General features: G+C 35.1%; 1 protein-coding gene across 1 annotated transcript in view; it reads right to left on the bottom strand.

The window, feature by feature from the left end:
* Abcb7 (ATP binding cassette subfamily B member 7) overlaps positions 1-16,812 on the bottom strand; it is a 272,876-nt gene that overhangs the window by 102,888 nt on the left and 153,176 nt on the right. The window contains exon 4 of the mRNA XM_004647313.3: positions 1,234-1,353. Within this exon, the coding sequence (XP_004647370.1) occupies positions 1,234-1,353 (120 nt within the window). The remainder of the gene's footprint in view (positions 1-1,233; positions 1,354-16,812) is intronic.

Here is a 16,812-nt window from a genome sequence, read left to right on the forward strand (position 1 = left end):
TTTATTTATTTATTTTTGTGTGTGGGGGGCCAGCTCAGCCCACCTGGGGGCAGGGCTGGCTGGCATGTGGTGCTGGGGATTGAACTGCGGTCCCTGTGCTTTGCTAAGCTTGTTCTAAGTAGGTGTTGAGCCATCTCACCACCCTCCTATACTTTTAAAAACACTTCTGTGCTTGTCTGGCAAGCATAGAGTCCTGAGTCCAATCCCTGGTACCACGAAAAAAAAAAAAAAGAGAGAGAGACACTTCTAATGTTCTTAACCATTTTCTGAACTTGTAAACCTCCATAATTTTAACAACATATGTATACTGTACAGTACTGCAAAATCCCGTGACATAACAAAAACTGCAATAAGTAATTTAGATTAATATGTTTTGAAAACCCATGAAACAATGAGTCTATGAAAATCGAACCATGAAATAGTGAGAGACTACTATGTATGTTAATTTAATCCTTGTCACAAACTTACTTTACAACTGAGGCACGGAAACTAAGCAGCTTGTCTAAGGTTACAAGTTAGTAAGTGGCAAAAACTAGGCAGTCTGATTCCAGAGAGGATGTTCACCATCATCTCAACACACCGTATCTTTATATGTATACTTCCATGACTTTGAAATGTGCATAAATCGAAAATAAATGTCCTAAATATTTGATGTCAATATAATTTTGTGCTATAGGAAAAGGATAAAACTGAAGAGGTGACTGAAACAGAGAGACCTTGTTTTGAATTTATCCAGAATTTAAGTCTTTTTCCAGTTTTTCTTTTCTTCTTATTGATATTAAACTATTATTTACCATGTATGGCTAATGATCTACCTCATGACTTCATCATCTTTTCAATTTACTGGAAACTGGAGCATACTTATCAGAAAATATGCATTATATAAAAGGCTTTGAAGAACTTCTTTTGTAATGACTTTTATATCTGTTATAACTAATAAGCTTGTCTTTTATACTGCTTTTAGGAATAAATTCTACCAAGTTGAATTGGAGAAGGAAGTTAGACATTTGATCCAGAGACAGAACAAATATTATCAAATAATTTATACTCATAACATAAAATAATTACATAAATTAAATGAAGGTTTTAAATGTTGGCCATGTTCTTCCAAAAGTGGCTCATATTTAGTTGAAGGCGTGTAACTAGAAAATGTCATAGCATTTCCTATACAATAGTACAATTCTTATATATTAGGCATAGCATTAAATAATGCATGATTTCTCTTATACTTACCTTTGCACCACCCAAAAATCCCAAGGAAATGGCAACTCTAGCTCGTAGATCTGGCCTGTCTTGGGGCCATACATATGAAAGCATTGCTTTTATAATTTTCCGAGTATCAACATCTCTTAACTGTTGAAAGAGAAAACAAGTAAAATGTCATTTCAACTTTAACCACACATTAGTTTTGTTGAATTATACAAATACCTGAGAAATACAAGAAAATATTATATCTTTTATTCTGAATCTAAAGCCAATGTTTTCAAACTCAAGATATTTCAGAGAAAATGAAATTTATGCACGCTTTTAAAAATTACTCATTACTTGTACATTTTCCCTTTCCGTTACAGTAACATTCATACTGCTAAAAACTTATTCACTAGTGGTAAGGAAACACATTATTTTGTCCATTAAACTATAAAATTACACATAAAACTTGAAAAATACTTCTGTTGCCACCTTTGTAGTTAATTTTAGAGTTAAATTGAAACACACAGCAAAACAGAGTTACTGTGCTTAGGAAAGTAGGGATCTTGATGTTAACAATGTTGAACAGAGACATGGTTATTAAAAGTGTGAGCAAAAATGCAATTTTCCAGCCATGCTTAATCTGACTTAAACCCAGGTCACATTTTTGTTTTCCCATGTTCCTTAGGCAACATTCCCATTAAAGTTTTTTTTTTTATTTTGTGTTGTTTTAGAGGCAGAATGTTAAGAATTAAATCATACTTTCTAAAAGCAAAATGAAAAGGTCTTTACATATATATTTCAAAACTACTATATTATTATAGCTGGTGAAAGAAAAAATAGCTGCCATTCAAACAACTGAAAATAGTAACACATTTTCTGCAAAAGTCATTGAAAATGAAAATAAAAGATTATGGTCATTGTTAGTGTTGTCACCAATTTTATTTTACTGTTGAAAAAGAAAGACTATCTTGGTTTAAAATTCTTTAAAAATGTACCTGAGCTTTTGAAATGTCTCTTTAATATTGTGTCCACATTTTTAAAAATAATTTTTTTACACTTCATACCTTACCTAAACTATAGCCAAAGTCATGTCCCTTATAGTTTAATGGACTAATAATGCATGATTACACAACTGTAGAACTCATTTTGTTAAATGAAGTGGTGACATTTTACGCACTATTAAGCCAACTAGAATAATTTTCTTGCTCTTAGTCCTAACTTTTCTATGTCCTTGTTGAAAAATTCTGGAGTGTTTTAGGTTTTTATAGGAAGGGGTGCTTCTAAAGATATGAGGAAATGGCATTTTTCCATTATTCCATCAAGAAAAATAAGACAATTTATGAAATAGAGTAGTTGTAATGCCCAAATTTGTGTTATAATGTATTAAGTTACACTTATTTTTGTAATAGTTGGATGGAAACAGTGAATTTTAAGATAACTGCCTTATTTCTCCCAAAATGTGTTACTAGTTCTGAGAGCGTGTGTGTGTGTGTGTGTGTGTGTGTGTGTGTGTGTGTTATAAAATATTAAGCACTATACTTCCACTTTCTATACTTTTTGCCATCTTATGTATAAAAAGCAGCCTGGGACAGTGGTCTTGTTTTTAGTACAATATGAACAGTTTTATTTCTGTTACTCTGTGGAATAAACTAAGATACTATACAATTTGTTGAGCCCCATGGTGATAGCCACAACATATAACATATTTTTATACTCTATGCTATATTACATACGGTTCTTGTTTTCTTATATATTTGACAATCTTATTTTTTGCTATGCAAATCTACTTGAGGTGTGTAACTTTTCTGACTTTGAAATGATTTTATGTTTCTGTTATTATGTGTGAACTGGAAAACATACCAGCAAGCAAAAAGAAAACAAAAAATTATGGATGATTCTACCCACTCACAGCTACTGTTTTAACACTTTTGGTAGTATTAGCTAACAGATCCATTCATATACACATGTAAACTCACACACATTGTATGTCTTTCCATGAAAATGTTTATTTTACTTTTTTTACATATTTAGTATGTTTGTTGTGTCTCATCCTATATTTCCAAGTTACCATGGGGAATCCTGAAAAACAAAAAGGTTATCTAAAGCTGGAAAAGAGTTACTGACTTGAATTAGAGTTACATTTTTATTAAACATTCATTTTTACCCTGATTTAACAGGGTATAGAGATAGTAGAGTTCAGATACTCTAATTAAGACCACATTCTTTCTCCTTGTTGGTATCTTCCCGAAATAATTAGAAGCATCATACCACAGTGACACATACATGTGCATGTATATAGCAGCACAATTTTTAATAGCCCAAATGCTCATCAACAGATGACAAGATAAACAAGACATGCTTTTTTATACAGTGGAATACCATTCTGCCATAAAGAACTATAAACATGAGTCATTTCTGGGTAAATAGATCAACCTTAAGACCATATTCTTAAGTGAAATAAATCAGACATACACATTTAAATATCACATTGTTTTTCTGGTGTGAGTAACTGAAAGGGTAAGTAAGGACCAAAAGGTATAACAGATATTGGGAAATAGAAAAAGTTCAAATAGGAAGGATAACAAAGGAGAGGGGAAAAGGAAGGAGGGGAAAAAAGAGAAGGTAAAGAATGGAAACAAAACTTCTATAAATCAGTAGGGAAAGACAGCTTGAAGGGAGGAGACAGGACTGGGGAGAAAGAAGGAATCAAGATATATTATATACAGGTACAAATTCCCTATGAAATTATGTACATCTAAAATTAATTTTTAAAATGGAAACAAAGCTTTTATAAATAATGGAGCAGGGGGGTTGAAGGGAGGAGATATGATTGCAGAATAAAGAATCAAGATACACTAATGTAAAGGTACAAACTCCTTGTTATGAGTGTGATCATTATGTACATTTGAAGTACACCAATAAAATTAATTTTAGGGTTGCCTGGCAAGCGCGGGGTCCTGAGCTCAATCCCCGGTACCGCAAAAAAAATTTAAAAAAATAATTTGAAGGGGGCTTGCAGGTTAGCTCAGATGTTTAAAGTGCTTGCTTGGGCAAACTCAGGCACATGGGACTGTGGTTCGATCCCCAGCTCCACAAGCCACACCAGACCCGCCCTTAAGGCAGCTTGAGCTAGCCAAAAAAATAAAATAAATTAAATTTATTTTTAAATGATAACGGTTGCCCAGCACTCAGGAAGTGAGATAAGTGGATCACCCTGAGTTGCAGGATAGCCTGGGTTATATAAGTGAATTAGAGTTTGATGCCAGGCTATGCTACATAGCAAGACCCTGTCTCAAGAAAAAATAGATACAGATTGGGCTAACAGTAGACATTCAATGTTTGTGAGTGTTCAATCTAATTTAGAATCACTGAAAAAAAAATGTCTCCAAGATTCAAGTCTGTATTCTTTTGGCTTCACTACTTTTTAAAAATATATGATGTTCCTTTGAATTTTTAGATTGAACAGTTGAGTGTTATTTACCAAGCAGATTTGTGTGTAATAAAAATAACTTTTCTCATATTAAAAAAAGGTCACATTCTTAAAGACAGGGTGGGGAATATAGGAAATGGTAAAGGAGAATGCCAGGAAAATGTGTTATTTGAAAAACCACTCTCTAAAGAGTAATCACATGATGGGAAAAGATACCAAATGATAACTTAGGAGAAATAAAGAAATATTTTTTTTCCTCAAGAGTAACAATTTCTAAAATGACTGATATATGATAACATAACATTTTTTAAGCCTCCCTAAGACACAGGTAGATACTATGAAATTCTTTAACTTTTTAAATCATTTTAATAGTAAATAAAAATTTAAAGGTGTTTTAAAACACAATGGTGGGCCAGGGAGATGGCTCAGTGGAATAAGCACTGCCTGGCAAGCACAAAGGCCTGAGTTCAATCCCCGGTTCCACAAAAAAAAAAAAAAAAAAAAAAAACCATAATGGTAATGACTATATCATGACAAGAAAAGCTCTCTAAAATTGAATGCTTCAGAAATATTTGTAAATGCAGGAGCAAAAATACTCTCCTCTATTAACAAAACACCTAATAATCTGGCCTTCTTGCTATAGCAAAACAGCATCAAATTTAAGCACAAAACTCATATTTTAAGGCTCACTACAATGTAAAGCTAGTAGCAAGTTATTACAAGAAATAAAAACTTTCTTAAAAGTTTCAAATACATATTGGAGTTACACAGTCATAATTAAAGGAAAACAATTAGATTAAGGAAAAAACATACATAGAACAAAAAGTTCAAACTGGTTCATCAAGGTCTTCAATAATAATAAATCTGCACTGCACTGCACTTAAGTTTTGCAAAGCTGGACAAGTAAGAAGAAAGGAATATTTGCTTGTACACCACAGAAAGACAAAACACAATACACATAACATAGTGGGCCAAAAGAATCGCCTTTTCCTTAACTAATTTCTCTTTCTAGAAATTAGTTTAAAAGAAAATGTTTCAAAATTTTAGAGAGCTATCCAAGGAGATTAAAGTAACTGAAAACAAGGTGGCCCAGAGAAGAAAACAGAAAAGGAAACGTGTCTGATACAGGGAACAGTGCTTAATAAATGTTCATTCAATAATTTATCTATTCTCAAACAAATGAAAGCAAATTTGTATTAATGTCCTGGAAGTACACCTAATACCTGATGTTCTAAATCACCACACTGACAATTTTTAAATACTCACTTATTTGGTATTAAATAGTTTCATAAGTTTCACAAAGCTGGACAAGTAAGAAGAAATGAAAGGAATACTTGCTTGTACATAGAAAGACAAAAGACAATACTCATTACACAGTGGGCTCAAAGCAAATATAGTCATTCATTGCTTAATAACAGGTACATATTCTGAGAAATGTGTGGGTAGGTGATTTCATTTATGAACATCATAGAGTGTACCTATACAAAACTAGATGGAATAGTCTACTATACACATAAGCTATATGGTGTATCCTATTACAAAGCCTGTATAGAATGTTACCATGCTGAATATTACAAGCAATTGCAACACAATGGCAACTGTATATAAACATATATAAGCATAGAAAAATATAAAAGATATTAAAATATTGTGTGGAGAACTTACCATGAATGCATTCTGCATAACTATAAGCTCTGGGTAGGTTGGTGAGCAAATGTGAAGGTCTATCACATTGCTGTAACCTACTAGAGACTTTACACTTAGGCCACACTAAATTCCTTTTTAAATTTTTTGATTATTGAAATAATATCTTAAAATCCCAAATCATTTTGTAGTTGTATGAGAATATTTTTCTTCATCTTTATTCTATAAAAAGTTCTCTATTTTTAATTTGTTAAAACTGATATATTTAAAAAAAACCCTAATACATAAAGGCACACATTAACCTAAGCCTATGAAAGGTGAAGATCGCGAGTATGACTTACTTCCACCTCAATATCTTGTCCCACTAAGCAGTCTTCAAGAGCAACACTTTATTGTAGAATATTCCTACAGGGCCTGCCTGAAACTCACGATGAGAAAATGTCATTCTTCAGAAATGTATCCATAGCAGTCTGATTTTATTTTTTCTTAACACAGATTCGCTTGTATGCAGATAATATACCACAAGACATTCCTCTGTATGAATGGTTGAACGTTCAGGTCTATGTATTCAACTTTTTAAGGAGCTTACTGAAATTTGAAAAAGCTGTGCTAAACCTCTCAAGGGAATTTTTGTGATTGTTCTTTACATCTTGTGCAGCTGTCTTTATTTTCTCTTCTTCAGCAAAAAATGGGAACTATAATCTTCAAGGATCAGTACTATACATATAGTTTCTTGATCACTGGAATGTTGTTATGGGGTATGGGACTCCATAAATAAGAGTGGATACATGTGTTTCAAAAGTATGTAACTGACAACCATAAATTGTACAACCTATATGCAATAATACTCAATTTGATAGTATGACCTGAATAAAAGAAGTCTTGTAGCCAAATGCACTACAAAAATATCTATGGTTAACAATCATGTGGACAGCACACTGGAAGACTTAAAGTACAATGAAAGAAGTACCCTAACTGGAAACATTTTCAGATGTCAAAAATAACTATATAAATAAATACATGCATTGCTTCACAAATTGGTAGCTTTGTGTCACCAGAAAGAGTTGCCAAGCACAAAGAAACAACACAAGGGTTCAGTCCTTTAAAGCCCATTGAGTTTGGTCAGAAGAGTATGAATGGGGAAAAAAAGGCAGCTTTTCAGCATAGGTAGCAGAATCACCTTTTCCTTAACTAATGAAAAAATTACCTAAAAATTCTGGTTGTATAAACATTCCTAAATTCTAATAACAAGAAATGTACTAATTCACAGAATATGGGTCAACTTTGAAAGATGCTACTTAGGGCAACACGTGTACTGAGGGGAAAAAATAAAGAGTAGTATCTCCTTTGCGAAACTACAGACCACAACGTAAATGTCTTCTTAAAGAGCTGATAGGCATGAGGTAGAAGAAATGTAAAAAGGAGAGAAAAAAAAATTGTACTCAAAAATTGTACTCTAGACTGCACCTTCCAGGACTTAGCCAATGTCACTCAAGACAGCTTCAAGCCAACATACTTTGGCTAGATTTACACTTCTTCCTACCAGACTCACTACTAAAAGAGCATAAAATGGCTCAAATAAAAAGATATAGGGACCTGGATCTGACATAAAGACTATCCCAATGTCAACAATCTTTGTTCAGATTTACATTTTTTTCTCTGCCAGCCCCATCACTAAAAGGCAACAGATTGGCCCAATTAAGAGAATAAACAGATTAAGTGAATCTAGAGAACATTCAAATCACCCATTCAAAGGCAATGCCTGCAAATGGACTGGTACCCTTTTGAAGGAAATGGAAAAATCGGTGGGCAGACTTCTTTCCCTAGCTTTTCATCTCCTAACGAAAAGTATAAATATATTCAGTGCTAAATTATAATGCATCTCATATTTCTGAGCATCCACACTTGTCTCTTAAGTATGTAGCATACTCTCTTTTCCTAATAAACCTTACTCATTATTATCAATTTTTTTGTATCAGGAATTGAACTCAGGACCTTGTGCTTGCCAAGCAGGTGTGTTTATACCTTTGAGCTATATACCCAGCCCCTAATCCCTCTTTTTATACAACCTAAAAATACTTTCATCATGACAAGAGTCAAGGAGCCTGATAGTGAAGTGGGTTAAATTTGTAGAACTCACAGACACAGTGTAATAAGATTTTCTCTTGGCGAGCAACCCAGGAGGTAAAAAGAGATATGAAGAGGGCAATTTTGGTTAAGTTCAGCCTAAAGGCTTTTTAGTGTAATTTTCTCTTCTTCCTCATTTCTTATAGCCCCTTGCCCTTTAAGGCACAGTGCATCTTTCTTCTTTCCTCTCCCTCAAGGCAGTCTGAGCAGGCCACAGAGTCCAGGCATGATGGTGTACACCTGTAATCTCAGCACTGGGGAGCCTGAAAACAGGAGGATCATTATGAGTCTGAGCTGCATAGTGAGACTCTGTAACAATCAAATACATGAAACACAGGGAGAAGGGGAGGAGGAGGGGGAGAGGAGGTCCAATCCTGAGACACAGTGGAGAGAAGTGGTCTCTGGGTCATACTGGAGAAAGCAATCACCAAAAACATGCACACCTGCAGGTCCTGAGTACTTTAGCCTGCAGAAGATCTTTGTGTGTGTGTGTGTGTGTGTGTGTGCGCGCGCGCGCACACGCGTATGTGTCTGTCTCTCCCTCCCCCCCTTATTTTCCCTTCCCTTGCAAAAGGAAGGGCCTAAGTACAGTCTGCCTGATGCTACAACTTCACTTCATGGGTGGCTGAGAACATGTTCTAAGCCACATAGATTCAAGTAAGCATTCAGGTGATAGCTGATATTACGCATTGAATTAAGTAACATCTATGGACTTGAACTAAAATGGAACCCAGGGGTTTACCTTTCCTCTCTCCCCTAAGAAAGCTCTAATCTCTTTCTTGTCCCTTTTCTCTCATTCCAGCTTTCAGTTGTCAAAAACTATGGGAGGGAGCAGAAGAAATGCGTATGGCCTCTATATTTTTCCTGATATGTAATCTGTAGTTGCTAAGTAACATCTCCAGAATTTTGCAAACTCCTACGACTTCTATATGTATGTTATAGATACCTACATATACAAATTTTGTGGCAATATTTTAGTGAAAATAATTCTTCTTGTATACAACTCTTTTCCTGCTTTCTTGAACAGCTAATAAAAATGTTAGAATAGCTACATACGAGGAACACGTATATTTGTTCTTGGCATGAGCAACACTTTTCTGAGTGATTAGTACTGGATGTCTGAATTAGTCTGACAAAAAACAGGGCAGAGCTGCTAACTGAGGGTGGTTCTGACTCTAGGGTAATATGGTAGAACAGTCAAAACCTTGGTAGTCTTAACTTTGAAAAAAAAAATGAAGAAGGCTAAACACACACACATAAACCATGGTATTAGGCAGGGTGAATATGCTACCTGACCTCAGTTTTGGTGTGCTGTAGATACAGAGTAATCTCTGGTTTGGGCAAGTTGCACATGTGGCCTGACCCAGTTTGAGGCATGCTGTACATGCAACTTGACCCCAGAATGACATTGGTCTCTCAGGCAATCTACCTTGGGAACCTAAATCAGGGCCCTGTCTTTTTAAACAAACAAACATTTGGAGAGATTAGTCTAAAATGTCAGTGTTGGTTTTATACTTTATGAACTTGGCACCCATTTAAGATACAAAGTTTTAAAAGGTTGATTCTTCTCTAAATGTAAGCTATAGCAAAAAGGCCTCAAACTTGATTTTATAAGAAGAAAGAACAACGATCCTACTAGGAAACTATACTCCTCTTTTTCACCTTCCGATTCTTGACTTTAAGTCACTAGTGTTAACTAACAGAAAAAGTACACAAAACAAATTAAAATATTATGAGAAATGCTGCAATGACTTACAATGCTGCAATGAAAAATTGGTTGAATAAGGGCTGGCGAGATAGCTCAGTGGTCTAAAGTGCCTGCTCAGGCAAGCTTAGGCAAATCACAGAGACCATAGTTCAATCCCCAGCACCACATGCTGCACCAATCCCACCCCAGGGTGGGCTAAGCCGGCCACACAAACACACACACACACACACACACACACACACACACACACACACACTGGTTACATGGGTTTTGGGAGAATAGTTAAACACACTTAAAACATTAGAAAATTAAGGTTAATAAGTTTAGATGGAACTCTGACATAAAAACTTGAAAGTTTGAAGGCCTGGGGAGATAGCTCAGCTGCACAAGTGCCTGCCTGGCAAGTACAAAGTCCTGAGTTCAATTCTCAGTACGAGAAAAACCTTGAAAGTTTGGTAACATAAAAGTTATATATAATTTAGAGTAATATGTTCTTTTTCACCTACATATTATCCTCTAAATGTTCTATTTAAGTTGGTTTACTGATAAATCAGCATTCATAATATAGCCTAAATGCTTTACGTTCACATGGTTTAAGAATAAGCTAATTTAAAATGACTGGTAAGATAAGTGTAAAGATGTTTTTAAAAATGGTGACATGGTTTTTTTCGAGGCTGTCACCAATCAATACAATACTTATTTAAAAACCATTTTATAAATGCAATGTCCATTGTTTTCTGTGTACAATGACTTTCTCACTTAATGTAATATATAGCTTAAGTGTTAACTGCTATAATTTCATACTTGTGAGTAATCTAGAGTAATTGAGAAGATAAATGAGTGCCAATCCATTAAGTTTGGGGAACTGCCTGACTCTCCATGGCTAAAAAAGCAGCTAGCTGAAGCAATCTGCTTTCATTCTCTCCACTGATGAATGACTTTGTAAGGGTTCTTTCCTTAGTCTTATGGGGGTACAAAGCAACAAATGTTGTTAAGTAAATTATTACAATATACAAATTAAACAGGCTACAATTAACAGCCCAAAAGTCTCCTATGTCTAAAGCAAAAAGGTTTTCTTAAGATACTAAGATGGTCACAGTTAAATTTATAAAACTTGACCAAGAAACAAAGGCTTTTATATTTTACTGAGATAATTCACGCTTTCCATTGTTAGGCTTTTGATTATGTAAAAAACTGACTGTTAAGGGTTAAACATTATTTAAATGTTAATTTGTTAATATTGAAAAATATTTTCAATAATTAGTCTATGATTGGTTAAATAAGAACTTTCACATTAGTTTATAACATACCACATACATGACTCTATCTAGCTATCTATATATCTATATATCTGAAGACAAAATGTTCTATAAAATTAAACTTCAAAGTTAAGTTAATACATGCAAAATAATAAATGCTTTTACACAATATATATTATATCAAGAATGCAGGCACAGGGCCAGTGAGATAGCTCAATGGACTAAAGCGCCTGCTTAGGCAGACTTAGGCAAGCGCAGGGACTGCAGTTCAATCCCAGGCACCACATGCAGCAAGCCAGCCGGAGTCCTGGCACGGTTGCACATGTCTGTGATCCCAGAGTTGGGGAGGCTGAAAGCAGGAGGATCACCACGAGTATGAGCTGCATAGTAAGGCCCTGTAACAACCAAATGCATAAAAAAGAAGAATGTAGACACATAAAATTAGCAAAATATTTGGCCTATCTTTAATTTTGGTCCTGTCATTTAAAACTTGATCTGTATCTATTGGTTTTCATTAAATAAGCATTCTGTCAGTGTATTAATGAGATACGTTTAAATATCAGGTAATAAATTTATTTGTGGTCAGTATTACTATTTCCTAAACTTGTAAGATGTCATTTAATCCTTACCAGTGCAGTTATACTATGTAAACATGTTAAAGAAATCTAAATTCTGCCTGAAAAGTAAAAACTAAATAAATACATGTAAAGATTCCTATGTAGCTGTGATGCTAATTATTGCTAACTCACAGTGTATTAAATATATTTATATTTCCCAAGTATACAGGTTCCTCAGGATGCAGAGCTTACTTGTACATTTCATCATAGATAACCTCCAGACCACTATTTATGATGGTACAGTTTTTCACGATTATGTTGTGTAACTGTGTTGTATTAGTTAAATGTGCCAAAATTGAATACAGTCCAGGCAATGCTACTTTAAAAATTAAAGATTTGACATTAATAAAGTATAAAGCACATTTTTACTCAGGTACTTTGTTAAAAAAAAAAGGGTAACAAACTTAGGTGAGAATTTGACACTTAAAAAATGAGAATTTAAATATATTTTAGAGACAACCACAACTTAATAGACCCAGTATAATAATGTCACCAAAATTTGAATGATAAAATATTGTTTTTTCTTGGTATCAAAGGTTTCCTATAAAATCTTATAACTATTATCTGTTAGCATTCTACAAAAACTAGGCTTCTAAGACAATAATGATTGATGAAAAAAAATAATAAAAGTTCTGTGGCTCCCTTTTATATTTCAATGTGCTTGATATCCAGTTAAGATTACAATAGCTAAACTTACTGTACTTACTTTAATACTCATGTAACTATCCTTCTGCGCATTCAACAAATGAGGCTTAACAGACCAAAGCTAAAACCAAACCAAACAAACAAACAAACAAACAAACAAGGTAACTAAGCTAACAAGACAACCAATAGTTTGGTCTTTACTCTCCAAGTCAGCCATGTCCCAGGATGTGACCAGACCACTCTAAAGGTTAGATCCCAGAAGAGAGACCAGTGTACATTGTTCTAAAAGGAGATTCACTAAAGAGATGAATATCCTCATGCTTCCAAAGGAAGCCATGTGGTCAAGCAAAGACTGTGACTCATTCTAACAGATGACACAACCAGTAGGGAAAAAAACTAAAGAGGTTCAAGAGCAAAGAGGCTCTGCAAATGACCCCAGAAGGTCTCACCTTAATTTAGTCTTAAATATTTAAACACTCAGGAAGATATATATATAATATTAAAGGCTAAGGTGCATATAAAAAGGAGGCTCCAAACACTACATCCTCTGCGGGCAGTTTTCAGTTACACCTATAATTTATGACCATAGGAGGTTTTGATTTTCAGTTGCCCTATCTATATCAAAAATATTTACAAAGATGCATATTGGGAATTGCCCAGTTCTAGTGCTTCTGGGTTATCATGGTGCTTATCTCCTTTATGTGGAAATAGAGTAAAGTTTGAAATTTTATAAATTAACCACAAAGTGCAACACTTATTTTAAAACTTGCTACTAGATCTAGGATCTCTCAGTGGCCAATAAATGAGGCTCTTCATAAAAGGGACCATAGAAAAATCTTTCTCTAGTTACAATTAATACTCAGATATGGAAATAGAGCTCCTGAACTATCCCACACCTCTAAAACTCCCCATGATAAAAGATCACCATCAATTTATAGATAAATATTTCAGGTCTGAGATAAACATACCTGAGTGACATCTACTATGTGACAACTCAGCCAGCTAACATCCTTTGCTGAGAACAACAAAAAAACATACTTATTATAAATAGAACATCACCCAAAATATGGGACAGATTCCTATATAGAACTGCAATCACAATATTGTGCTAAGAGATACTTGCATGTTTGCTACTGACAGAAGGCAGGGGCTAGAATAAGATGGCTAGCCTCAAATGGTACGCAGTGGCTCTATGGCACAAACCTATGGCATTGGTTGACTATAGAGCACATAAAAAGATATAAAGATATTCATGAGGATACCTATAGATACACGGGCACTGGATTTAAACTACAGATTGACTGGCCAACCTCCCAGTTTTGTAACATCAATAGACCAGAGATCAGTTATTCACTGGTATGATCATTTGACCTTCAACTTTATTCCACAAATGAAACTTAAAAATATGAGATACACTGAATTTTTTACTGGGTATAACCAAAAGACTCTAAATGACATTGCAGAATGTTTCATAACGAAATTCAGAAGTAAAAATGATGAGCAAAGCCATTTTGCAAAGCCAAATGGCCCCAGTATTCTAACAGCAGCTCAAGACAGAACCTGTGCTATTATCAGTGCAGGACATTATGTGTACATTCCTAACCACTCTGCAAATGTCTTCTGCATTAAGAGATCTATATTCATAGATCAGTACAATGCTGGACTCTGCCCTAAATGTCAGTGACTACTGTGCTGGTTTTCTGAAACAACATGGTAAAACAAAGACCAAATTTGTCTGGTTAAAATACTATGCACAGAATTCTTTTATGGTGCATGATCCATTGTTGTTATGGGCCAATGTCATATATGCCCCCTGCCCTTTCTTTCAGATTTCAAAAGAGTAATGGTTTCACAAACCCTGATATTTCTGTGCCTTCTTTAGATCAATCAGGAGAAGAATTTTAGCCTCTGGCTAGGCAATAACAATGCCCCTTCTCAAAAGAAAAAAGTTACATAAAGTTAGACTGTTGGATGACAAATAAAAAGTGTAAATAGGCATCAAAATGGTTGGTAGATATGGGGAAATAGGAAGAAAATGTTCAAATGGAAAGGGGAACAAGTGATGGGGCAGGGGACAAAAGAGAATAGAAAGAAAAAAACAAAAAGCTTTTAAGAGAGGCAAGTTGAAGGGTGGGGAGGTGGACAGGACAACTTTTTTTAATGTATTTTGTATATTGTCTCACTATGTAGCTTGGACTCACAGTGATCCTTCTGTTTTCAGCCTTCTCAGTGCTGGGAATACAGGCATGAGCTACCTCGCCCAGAATCGGTTGCTGGCTCAATGCTCTCAGGGCCCAGGCCACAGGGCCCACCTGGCATGTGGGGCCAGGGATCAAACCCTGGTCCCTGCCCTTGCCTAAGCAGGGGCTTAGTCTGCTGAGTCATCTCGCCAGCCCTTAAGAATTAAGATACTATGTATTTAATACGTCATAATTAAAAAACAAAACTGTTGAGCTGGCAACTGAGATCAGGCATAGTGGTGCATGCCTGCAATCCCAGTGCTTCGGAGGTGAAAACAGGAGGATCACTACGAGTCTGACCTGTATAGTGAGACCTATAGACTCTACTAAATACATCGGAAAAAAAAAGCTGTACTCTGAAAAACACTGCAACTTCCAGGACTAAAAATATGCCTCATGCTAAAAATTTTTGGCTAGATTTATACCTATTCCCACCAGACCCATTTCTAAAGTTGGCTCAATTAACAAAACAAGGTTTAGGAGCCTTGCTATTAAACAAGGACTGTCCCAATGTCAACAGTCTTTGGCTAGTTATAATCCTTCCCTTCTAGACTTACTACTAGAAGGCCATAAACTGGTCCAATTCAGATCATAAACAAAAGGTTGAGCAAATCCAGAGAATGTTTAAGTTACCCGCCACTCAAAAACAGCCAGATGTGGTGGCCATTACCTCTAATCCAAGCCTTTGAGGAGGCTGAGGCAGGAAGACTGCCATAAGTTCAAGGCCATTCTGACCTACATAGTAAGACTTCGTCTCAAAAATAAAATTTTAAATATGCCTGCAAATGGGCTGATACCCTTGGTGGGAGGGGCAATTTTATCCCGAGCTGTTCACACTCTCAAGAGAATAAAAAATATATTCAGTTCTAAACTGTAATGTGTCTCATTACTCTGAGTACCGAACTCCCCTCTTGAGTATGTACAATACTCTCTCTGCCTAACCATACTCCTGCCTCTTCTTGACATACCCTGAAAATTCTTTTCCTCTGATGGGAGGTAGCGAGCCAGCTACAGAAGGTTGACTGAAGTTTAAGAAACTCACAGACTGAGCCTAGTGACCGAAAAACTACAGAAAAGAGAACTATCTTCTCAACCAAAGCTAATAACTACTTCAATACTGTTAGAGATAAAGTGGCTTGTTCAAAGCTAGAGTAAAACAAGACAAGCAAGTACAGTACATGACTACCTGAAAAATCCGGAGGGTAACTAAAGAATATTCCCTTCATAATTATGAATGCAAATATAATGAGTTTGGGAAACACAGGAGAGGTAAATATTTATCAGAAAATCTTTATAATTTCTAATATGTTCTCCATACCTCAGGGTTCGTTTTCTAAGCTCTGTTGGTTTGAAATTCCAATGAAATTGAAAAGTTTATATAGTGGCAATTAGACCGTGAGAAAAAAATGGATTATGCTACATGAGATGGATGTATAAACAATAGTCCATTTAATAATTGACAACAAAAAACTACTGAGCAAATTGATGTTTTCATTAGTCATTCAAAGAGTTCTGTATTCCAGAAGGAAGTGAAGTTTTAGAAATCAAATGAACATATTGCTAGTTGATGATGTATGAAATCAGAGCTAGAAAACAGTCTATGAAATCCACATGTTCTTATCCATGAGCTGCGTGCCTACTCACTGAAACAAACCTGGAGACTCATTATTCCATTATCTCCCAAATCCTGCAATTTTATATACTCCAAGCTGTTTCACGTCTCCTAATTATGTCAAGGTGTATGCCAAAGCTCTCTGATTGCTCTAGTAGGGGATAAATTTTCTTTTAATACTAGTGCTTCAGACTGTAGCCAATCAATGAGAAAGAGTTTTTGTAAAAAAGAAATATATTATGCAACATCCTCAGTAAAATATAAATAATCGTTTCATTAATTTATACACTATTTGTGTCTTTATTAAAAGCAGAGGACTATAGAAAGATACAATACAAG

This window comes from Octodon degus, unplaced genomic scaffold (genome assembly GCF_000260255.1).
Source record: "Octodon degus isolate 3935 unplaced genomic scaffold, OctDeg1.0 scaffold00301, whole genome shotgun sequence".
Lineage (NCBI taxonomy): Eukaryota > Metazoa > Chordata > Mammalia > Rodentia > Octodontidae > Octodon > Octodon degus.